The sequence below is a fragment of the Aedes albopictus genome, chromosome 3, assembly GCF_035046485.1.
Source record: "Aedes albopictus strain Foshan chromosome 3, AalbF5, whole genome shotgun sequence".
NCBI lineage: Eukaryota > Metazoa > Arthropoda > Insecta > Diptera > Culicidae > Aedes > Aedes albopictus.
The window spans coordinates 273,784,077-273,795,095 of record NC_085138.1 but is presented as its reverse complement, the minus strand read 5'-3'; the positions used below and the strand labels follow the sequence as shown (position 1 = coordinate 273,795,095).

The following is an 11,019-nucleotide window of genomic DNA, read 5'->3' as shown; positions in this document are numbered from 1 at the left end:
CTTACCGTGTCAATCTTCTCAAATCCGTTCGCTCCTTCCATCATCGGTTGAATTCCGAAGGCTTTCCAGAAGTTATACCCCAAGATCATTCTCCTACACACCTGAGGTACAACGAGGACTGGTACAACCTTCGTAATTCCATTGAACTCGATCGGAAGCTGAACGTATCCGAGACTTTTGTGAACCGTCTTGTCTGCCGTCACGATGCGTATTGGACTCTCCCTTATCGTAAGACCATTGCGTTCTGCGATGTTGGTAACGCTAGTGACGCAAACGCTAGCCCCCGAGTCCAGCAATGCATCATAATCCGTATCAAAGATCCGCACCATGACATGAGGACATCTCTCCGCCGTTGCCGTTACTTCACACAATACTGCATTTTCTCCATTTACACGTTCGGATATGGGAACTATTCGGAACGCTGGAATGTCGTCGTTCCCGTCTGTACATTCCTCCTCTAGTTTCCCGACATAACCTGTTGAGACGATCTTGGGTGGTTTGGGCAATTGACGGACGTCTTGCCTGGAGTTCCACAAACATAGCAGAAGATCCGCTTCTCTTCTCGGCAATACCTCCACATGTGCCCTGTCTTTCCACAGTTCCAACACAGCATTTGTGAAGTTTCTCTCAGTGTTTGCTGTGCCGGTTGCTGCACCGTTTGTGGTTGAGTTGGAGTCTCCGACACTTTCCTCTCCGTCTGTCTGCGGTCGTCCTTGCTTCTTCTGTCCCTGTTGAACCTTCTGTCCAGAGCATTCACCTCTTCCGAATCCGAATAAATCGAATGCGAGTCGCTTGACTCGTTTTCTGCCTCAATGTTGTGCACATTTCCGGTCGGCCTATTGGGTCCTTCCCGGTGACCTCTAAACGTCGGATCGTTTGCGTCTATGCGATACGCGTAGTACTCCAACATTCGCAAGTCCCTTACCGTTCTACACGCCAACCGCGACCGATAGTGAGGGCGCATATTGTCCCAAATTATTTCAAACAGACGGGTTTGGTCTAATGGAGTACTTAAAAGTTTGTTCAACCGCTCTACCTCCATTTTGAACGTCAGGAAGGTCTCGTTCCGTTGTTGCTTCCGCTCGTAGATCTTCTGTCGGTTACCCTGGTCCTTGTTCGGGTTTCCATACATGTAGCGAATCCTTTCCTCGAAGTCCGCCCAATCAAGGAACTCGTCCGCGTAACAGAGATACCAATCGTATGCTTCCCCGCGTAGAATTGTATGGATTCGTTGCAAAAGGATGCCGTCAGAAATCCTGTCCATTCTGGCTAACCGCCGCACCTTGTGGAGAAAATCCTCCAATGATCTCTGACGTCCATCACCACTAAAAGTCAGGTGCCACTTCTCCATACGTCTATCCGCGTTGATTATCTCTGCCTCAATGTTACGTTGGTATGAACGGTTTCCTGAATGGTCTCCCCTCGATCCGTTATCCAAGTCCTCCGATCTTGCGTATCGATTTTGTGATCGAGCTTCCGGTTGACGATTTGCTCTATGTTCCCTCCTAAAGTCGTCTGGTATGCTTTCATCATCGTTCGGCTGTTGAATAGCTGACAATCTGCCAATATACGGCTGTTGATTTTCGTTAATCCGCGAAAACTCATTCCGATGGTTAGTATCGAGTTGTCTGGGTCCTCCATACCCTGGAAAGTTTGTAACCCCTTCCCTACCTCTTCCTATCATCTCATTCCTTTCATATTCATCTTCGTATCCTGTAGCTGATCTCCTCCAAGACTGAAATTCTTGTTCATGTCGGCGGCGCTCATCTCCCATTCTGTCATTCTCCTCTCGCCACACCGAATACAGTCGATTATTGTTTCCGGTTCTTGGGTCCTCTTCCATCTCTCTCCTACACTCGACCTGCTCCGTTTGCGACTGATTGTTCCAATTTCGATTTGACCTCGATACCATGTTTGCTGTAACCTGTTCTGTTTGCGATATCCTTTCTTGTTGTCCAGTGTGTATATTGTCTGTTTTGTTACTTGGTACCGGTAATGTTCTAGCTACTTCTGGGGTTGAAAGCATTGGGTAAGCATGCTCCAAAACAGATTGCCTTTCCACAATTTGACAAAACTTCTCCAGCTTTGCTTCCAACTGTTGAATTTTCTGTAGGTAAAACTTTTCTTTCGCTGTCTTCTCCTCTAATGCACTTCTCAATTTTGCCTCTACGTTTTCCTCCAATCTCTCATGCTGTCCTGTTACCACATTCTGCTTCATTAGGCTCAACGACTCAGCACCTGCTTCCTTACTTTTTTCCTTTTCCTGGTTCAACAACTCCTCTATTCCTTTTAATCCTGCGTTAGTTCCTTTATTTTCCTCGCTCTTTTTTGCATGTTTGTCTTCAGAAGTTTTCTTACTACTAAATTTGTTCAATAGCCTATTAACTTCCCTCTCAAGTTGGTTCTTCAGCTCCTCACCTTGTGGGCTCTGAGCTTGTAGTCGCTCAACCCGGAGCGCATAATGTTTGAGCCGAGAAATACATCTATCATCAGGTCCTTTTTCCAACTGTTTTTCTATTGCTTCAACTTGACCCAAAATAAACTCAAACATTTGATCAATAGTGCATTTTGACCCATATTCCCTTCCTTCCTTAGCATCTACAAAAAAGAGATTCCTCAAAAGTCTCTGTTTTGCATCCAGATCGCTCCTTATATCCGCTGCCCTATCCCTAATCGTTAGTTCATAATCCACCTCCTCAGTCGTCAAGTGATCAGCACGAGGAAATTTATGAGCCATTTTCTTTGTACCAGTTTGTTCAAACAAAAATCTATAATTAAGTAATATTTTCTGAATTACCAACTCAAAAAATCTGTATCACAGCTTCAAAGCTAAACAATACACCATATAAACGTAAACCACAGATACTCAACAAAATTCTCCACAAAATACTGAAATTTACGAATACTCTACAACATAATCTAATTTTCAGAATCTACTTAAGTACATTAATTCTGAAATTTCACGCATCAACATAATTTTGAACCAAAGACCGTATACTCAAAATTTGCTCCATACACATACTACAGACACCACATAAGACCTTTCAGTTGGGCGCCATTTTGTAGCCGGCACTGGCCGATCCGGGAATAAATCATGCGGCTTAAGCGCCACTCCGTTAGGAGACCGCAAGACAAGTTTAATTTGCCCGGTTGAGACTCGTTCAGGGCGAGTCCATTCAAAATCTTCAGAGAAAATAGAGATCGAGCCAGTCCGTCTACTTACTACACCAGAACTGGGGAAACTACCCTAAACAACCAACATATAACTTCCAGATTAACAAACCATTTCTCCAAAGAGCGGTGAGAGATCACCCATACCTAAAAACGTTGCAACTCTAAGATGTGACGTTGCACGCTAGATTCTCATCATTGGAAGCTTCAAATCGTTCCCGCTAGAGGCGCAACCAGAGTAGACGAGACAAAATCAAATAAAGTCAAATTCCGCCACGCGGAAGACATTCAACGCAAAAACAAGATACGCGACAACATGGAAACACTTCTTTCTCTACGTCGGCAAGCTTAGGACTTAACTACAAACAATCGTTTATGAACGGAAACACATTTATTCTAACGTAAGAAAAACAACTTTACTACGAATAATAATCATCACATGCATGTATTTACTTAAGCCGACATCGTATCTTTCCTAGTCCTATTGTCCTACCGTGTGCGTTTTTTACTGTCTGTTTGTTCCCTATCTATGTCTGTTCTCCCGTGCTCAATCAGTTTCAATGTGCTTGGCTGTACAGCATCCCATTCACTTTTCCTCGACGATGGAAGCGACGATCGAAAGCTTCACACCCGGGTGTCTAATAGAAATGTGGTTGGGTGGGTCGTCCACTGATTACGTGCGCAAGTTTTTGGTTATGCTGCACCCAACCTCCAAATTGATGGACGCGTCCAAAATCCTGGATGTGCAGTCCAGAAAAAATACCTCAACCTTTGGTTGGCAAAAAAATCTCTCCGCGGCGTCCTCAGCGGACGCCGCCCTCCGCAAAGAAAAAATGAACGGACTCACCGACTACTGCAGGCACTGGTGTGGTACGTAGCGAAATCGATTGCTGTTGGTGAAGGTTCGCTCGTGCGTGGTCCTGCGCTCCTGGTTCTTGGGCAGTGTAACCACGGCGGTGGATCGCGACCTTTGGACTCAATTGCGGGTCCACGTGGAGGGTCGTCTGGTGGCCCTTTTGACGAATCGGGCCCTCTTGGAGCGGCGCTTGGTAGCCGCAGGTCTCGAGCGATTTGGTGACGGATCGCTCTTCAGGTCCGAAGATGGTAGAAGCGTCACAGGTGTTCTTCTCGAAGTCGTTGGCTGGAGAAAGGTTTCGGAAACACAATAGACGGGTTCTAGCACAGGGCACAATTATCACAATGGGACGGACACATTGAGCACATACCTGTCTTTCTATCAAGAAACGCACAAAACTTTCTTAGACGCACAACTTCTTCTAGCACTTTCTGTATCTAGGAACTAATTGAAAGGACAAATTAAATTAGAGTCGGAAAGTATTACCACGTTGTTTTACACTCACAAGGTCAAGAACACGCTATACAAAAAGGAACGCGACACTTCTACTTCGATTGACTGCTCGGACGAAATTGATTTGATGCTTTGACCCTCAGATTAGGGAAGGTGATCTCGTCCGAGTCCAGCGGAAGCTCGAAATTTCCCGCGAACTTCATCGAAATAGTTCGGTAATCTGAAAGAATATGCTGGCCGAGCGCCCAGGTTTCGCGTTCGGCCGCGACCTTTTCTCTCTCGACTTTCTCTGAAGATTCCGAATGGACTTGACCTTCGGAGACAGTTTTTCAGGGCCGAGTGCAACCATTAATAACGCCTGTAGCCGATTATGTCGGTAGATCTAAATTAAGCGACGGTCTACCTTAAGGCGTGTTGCAGTTCTTTAAAATTAGATCGATTTGGGTGGTGGAATGTCTGGTTTAATTGAATAATTACTACAGTACATGGAGCAAAGGCTCCATGTACTGTAGTAATTATTCAGTAATTTGTACAGAAAACCCTGCAGAGATTCCTTTCGAAATTCCTGCAGGGATTTCTTCAGCAATGCCTTTAAGCATTCGTTAGTAAATAATTTGACCAAATATTTTTTTCAAAAAGTGTTCTATAGATTCCTTCAGAAAAAAGGCAACGACAACATTAGAGCTTGGAAAATCTTCAAAAATTGTTCCATGTTCACTAGAGATCCAAACATTTCTGGTAGAATTTCCATGGAAAACATTTTATAAATTTCATAATAAATTCCTTCAGAAAACCGTAAATATAGAATTTCTTCAGACATCACTAGGTTTTCCGTTTGAAAATCTACCATTGATTTGTAACAAAATTTCTTTAAAGAATTCGATTGAAAGCTTCCATGGATTCCTTCAAAAATTTCTCTGGGATTTCTTCATAAAATTTTCTACGGATTTTATGTAGAAAATCCTCAAGAGATTTAAGAAACTTTTACCGGGATTCCTTCAAAAATTTCAGCAGTATTTCCGAAATTCTTCCAGGGGTTCTCCACGAATTCCTACAGGCATTCCTTCATGAATTTCTTTACAAACTACTACAGAAATTTCTGTAAGAATTATTACATGAATTCCGTTGGAAATTCTTGCTGAAATGTCTCCTGGATTTTCAGATGAACCGGATATTCCAGCAGAATTCCTTCAGAGATTCCTGCATAATTTCCAACAAAAGCTCATATAGAAATTTCTTCGGGAATACCTCGAGAGCAGAACCAGCTGTATAGCAGTTTCTTAAGCTAAACCTTGCTTCAGAGTGGTATATTGCATCCTACAGCAAAAAAAAAAAATAGGTGACATCCATTGAACAATAAAAGAAAAACTTGAATGAAAAGTACTCTAAGAAAATAAAAAATCGAGGGACAACTTGTTTTTTCGAATCACCAAAACCCAACTTTTAAACATTAAAAAAAATGAATAACTACAATCTTTTTAAAAAACACAATCACCAATTGACGTGGGGCGCCAATCTGTATGCTTGCCAAGGGCGCCATGGGACTACGCTACGGCTCTGATCGTAATAAGCTGTTTTGCCAGGAAAAGGCCTACTTTCTCACACCAAATTAACAGTGCTGTAATGATTCATTACAGCACTGATTTGCGTTGCGTAATGAACCATTACAGCACTGTTTTCAGTTTTGATCAACTTCTTGATGTCTTCTGGACACAGTTTTGAAAAAATTGTGACAGCTGCACAGAATAATCTGCTATGATCAGACATTCTTAAACATGGCTATGAACATCAGTGTGCAGTTTGATGAGAATGTTTTGTTGAAAACAATCCTCAAGCGATAATTTAAGAAATTGCAAAAAACGTTGTACGCAGCTCGGTGCAGAACTCGATTTTTACAGCACTTAGCGTTGTTATCCAATCGGCACGTCTCGTTGGATAAATATACGACTCGTGCTGTAACGGGTGGCCACTAAATAACGGGAATGCTTTTAGCAGCTGATTACAAACAATAGAAGCGTCCATAGAGTAAACATTTTTTAGACAAAACCATCGTCTATCTATCCACAAAGTCAGCGTATTTTTTATTTTGTGTCAACTTATTCTGTTCTGCAGAAAACGACATTGAAACAGGAAGCACTACCAAAACGCCTTGAACGGCTCTACTGATTGCTCAAAACAACCGTAAAAAAAGTTAATAGTAAACCATTATAAAACTAGAACCCGCCCGGTTTTGAATGAATTCCACATTTCGGCATCCCAAGGAACAGATCCTGAAGGAAATAGAGGAAAGCTAGCAAAACCAATAAGCATGATATCATTTCACATAATAAAATCTTCTTTTGTGACATGGGCTGGATAAATCAATAGAATGCCTTGTTAAATAACAACTATTTACATCAAATCACATTTACACATTGAACAACATGTAAATGGTTCGAACCGCAGTGCACAAATTACATCGACACGTTTTGGTGATACAGAAAAATAGCATTTTTTGAAAATTTCTATAAATGTCATTTACGGGAAAAGGCTACAACCAAAGCAAAAAAAAAAAAACAAGTCAGTATCCCCATTTTTTCTTATTACTGTTTGAGTGTGTAGATGCTAAAGGGTAGCTGAGAAACCATTTATTTTGACCAACGATTTCACAGACGCAGAAAATGCGTGAAAGTAAACTCTGAAAAGTCGTACAAAGCAGTTGCTCCAACATCACTGCAAAAAAATACTGTACAAATTTCAACTTTCTTAAATTTTATATTTTCCATGGACGTACATTGTTAAACCTTTATGATAGTTAAATTCAGATTGCCATTTTTAAAGATCATATATTTTTAAGAGCACATTCAAAGCATTCCCGTTATTTAGTGGCCACCCGTTAAAAATCTTCATTCTGCACCTTGTTGCGTAAACTACTAATTCCAATTACCTTTTTATATTCGTATCGTGGGGCAGGTACGAAGGAACTCTATGCCCAAGGAAGTAAAGGAAATTACCATCACGAAAAGTTCCTGGACCGGCCGGGAATCGAACTCGTGTCCCTCAGCACGGTCATGCTGAATACCTACGTCTTTACAGCTATTGCTATACGGGATTACTGCACGAATTTATTCTGGCCTGCTTACTCTTACACGAAATTTGACGATTGAGTGGTGTCGGCACCTCTAAAACGTCAAATTTCCTGTGAGAGTAAGCAGGCCAGCATAAATTCGTGCAGTGGCCCATAGGGCACTGCACTGTTTTGATTTTGTATGGGATTTTGACGTTTCGTGGCCTTGTTGTTTACAAAATTTCTGTAAGAGCGAAAGAGAAGGAGATAATTTCATGCACTGCCCTATGGGGCACTGTATGCGGCGGTTACTAAGATAAATTTTCGTAAGACTTTGACGTTTCGTAGCCTTTTTGCTTACGATTTGGACTTGAAAAATCTCGCCAGCTTTTCATGTGGGGTTTGATTTAATTCAACATTTGGGGTTCGTATGCGTGAGAATGTATGCTGATTAAGGTGATATGGTGCATCACTGAGTTTTCATAAGAATCATTGCCGTTTTGCATTTTAATGATTGTTTGCCCTGCGTTTTTGAAGTAATAAAAAACGGGCAATTCTACAGCTCAGCAGCTGAGTAGTATACTCACTTTGAGTGAGCATATAGGATGATACTTTTAATTGCGAATATACGCTTCGGTAGCAGATATTTATGAACATACCGATGCTGATGATGGGCTTGTCGGCCTTTATGACTTGATGACAAATTTGTTCCAGCGCTCCTCCAGGAGTTTCTAGTCGGATTCTCAGGATGTTCTTGGTGAGATTCTTCCGGGGGTTTATTAAAGATTCCTTCAGAAGTTCCATCTGGGATTCGTCCAGGAGTTTCTCCCAGTAGAAAACAAGCTTTACTGTTCGTATTACTAAATAAAAATGTCTTTATGGTAACCTTCTCCTATCAGTCCTCCTGGCACAGCCTCCCATAGTTGATAATATTTCACTCCGAAGATTCCGAAAGAGATTCCGTCTGGTATTATTTCAAGAACTCTTGCCAGGAGTCCTCCAGGAAGTACTCCCGCGATTCTTCCATGGTTTCTCTACAAAATTATTCTAGGATTCCTCAAGGAGTTTCCTCTGTGATATCTCAGGGAGCTACATCTGAGATTGTTTAAGGGGTTCCATCACAAGTCCCTCTAGGATCCTCTCTGAAATTCCTCAAAGGTTCCTCCAGGAGCTCCTTCCAGAATTCCTTCAGAGACTCCTTCGGGGACTTCAAAGGATTTCTTCCAGGATTTTTCAAAAAATTCCGGGAATCCTGATTGAATTTTCTTAGATTCTCCTAATATTTTTTTGTGAATGTCTTCAAAAATTTTTTTTTTGGTTACTTCTAGAAGGTATTCCTTGAAAATATGCCTGTGAATTCCCGGGATTACTTCCGGAATTCTATCGAGGAGTTCCCTTGGGGATTGTTTCAGGAATTCCTTTCAAGATACCTACAGAAACTCCTTCCAAAATTCCATTTGGGATTCAGGACTTATGCCTATGTTCTTGACAGGAATCTCACAATAAATTATTTCAGTATTGCTCTAAAAACTTTTTCGGGATTTTTTCAGTAACTATTTCTGGGGTTACTTCAAGAGTTTCTTCTAGGATTCTGTCTAGAATTGCTTCTGGAATTTCTTCAAGAACTGCTGCGTGGATTGCTTCGGGAACTTCTTCCGTGATTCCTTTGAGAACTCTTGCCGGGGTTCTCCCGAGAAGTTCTTTTAGAATTCTTTCAGAAACTGCTTCCGAAATTTCTTCAGGAACTCTTTCCAGAATTCATCTAGGAGCTCTTGTTGGGTTTCCTCCAAGCGTTCCGTTTGGAATTCCTGCAAATTCTTCTGGAATTCCTCCTGAAGTTTATTTTGAAAATTTTCAGATTTTTCTAATGAACATCCTCCAAGAGTTTATTAGGGAGTAGTTTGCGAAATTCATCCTGCAGTTTTTATTTATGGTATTCTTCACAAAGTTCCTATAGAATTTCTTTGAGGAAACACTTCAATTCTCTAGGCATCAACTTCTGGTTGAGCCCTGGAACAAATCCCAAATTGTGTTCGTATAGAATCGCAGGAAGACCTCCTGGAGAGGTGCCACCGTGCCGTCATCAAGTCATTAATATGTAAGCACACTTTCCCACACGTACGCAAACCCTATATGTTGAATTAAATCAAACCACCAATGAAAAGCTGAAGATTTCTTTTCAATCCGAATCAAGATTTACAGAGAAGGAAAGAATTTTTTGCTTGCCAAATAGCTAGGTTATAGAGTTTTCTAGTAAAATGGTATAATTTTTAAAGTAAATATTTGTGAGGTATGTTTTAAAGTGATTTGAATGCTACGTTAACGTTTTTCTTTATCTTAAATAACAAATTGTTAACCATGGTAAATGAAATCAATTTACGTGAATTGTGCTAAACCGGTTCAACATAAGAATGGTCAATGCAAAATTACGCTCTCAGAAGGGTTGTATGTACCACAAATGATCTAGTAATAAATTTCCATCCAAATTTCAAACCCCCACACTGAACATTTAACCTATTAATTTTAAACCCTCAGCCTCAATCCCTCCCCGCATTGCTTTAGTTTTGTTTGAATTCACCGTTTCTCTTCACATGTCTTGTTTCTATTCTGATGCAGGTCAAACAGACTGATGGATTGGACAGCAGGTTGCCTGTTTGTTTTATTTTTTTCTCCTTCCAGGGGTTTTTGGCTCTCCCTGAAAAAGGGTCAGCGCCAGTCCTGGAGGTTGGCCTTCGGCCCATGGGGTCTTGGCCTGAACGACTCGCTGCTGCCGCCGCCGACGCCGCCGTGTAACATCTGACAGTTGAACGAAAATTCAACGATCCCGACTAGGCAGCAAACGAGGAACGACGACGACGACGACGACGACGACGATGACGACGGACGGATGAGGCGTGGATGTCAGATGTCAGAAAACGAGAGCAGTAAAACAACGATAAAAAGCCAAAAGGATCCTGCGGCCGCCTGGCGACTTTAATATGTTTTGCTGCTTTGTAGACGAGACTACAAACATATATATACGGGTATGAACAACACAGGAGGATAACAGGCGGTAGGTGCGTCTGAAGGTTGGATCTACTTTACGATGAGGCAAAAAGCGTAAGCATATGTAAAACAAACAATCGAATTAGATTAGGGAACGGGTGGAGGGGATCCGTTTGGCAGATAACTCAAATCGTTATTAATTTCTTCGGAACGTTTTATCTTGTACGGCGGGTGTCAGAGTCGTAAAACGTTTAGGGATAGTTATAAGTATGTTTGTACAAGAATCCTTTTATAAATTTAGGAAGGAAAGAAAATATTTCTCACGGAGTGTACCCTTTAGGTGTAGCAATAATAATGGGATATTTTAGTTCTAGGTTTCGAATCAATTACTGAAAACTAAATATTGTGTTACGAGTTGACATATCACATGTGTTCGAAACTCGTGAATTGAAGCATACGTTTATTTTAAGATCAAACATTTTGAATGACTTTCAAGCGGAACCTACCT

The 11,019-nt window shown here is 41.5% G+C and overlaps 1 protein-coding gene across 1 annotated transcript; it reads right to left on the bottom strand.

Annotated features, from left to right (window-relative positions):
- Nucleotides 1–457: 457 nt before the first annotated feature.
- On the bottom strand, nt 458–4,976 carry LOC134292109 (trichohyalin-like). Its single transcript, XM_062860868.1, has 2 exons — nt 4,398–4,976; nt 458–4,312 (listed from the first exon to the last, which is right to left on the bottom strand). The coding sequence occupies exon 2, from the start codon at nt 2,735–2,737 to the stop codon at nt 458–460; it is 2,280 nt and encodes a 759-aa protein (XP_062716852.1). The 5' UTR covers nt 2,738–4,312; nt 4,398–4,976.
- Nucleotides 4,977–11,019: the final 6,043 nt, after the last annotated feature.

What these genes read in the sequence shown, in the direction of transcription:
- LOC134292109 (XM_062860868.1), bottom strand. Translation starts at nt 2,737, where the DNA reads ATGGCTCATAAATTTCCTCGTGCTGATCACTTGACGACTGAGGAGGTG.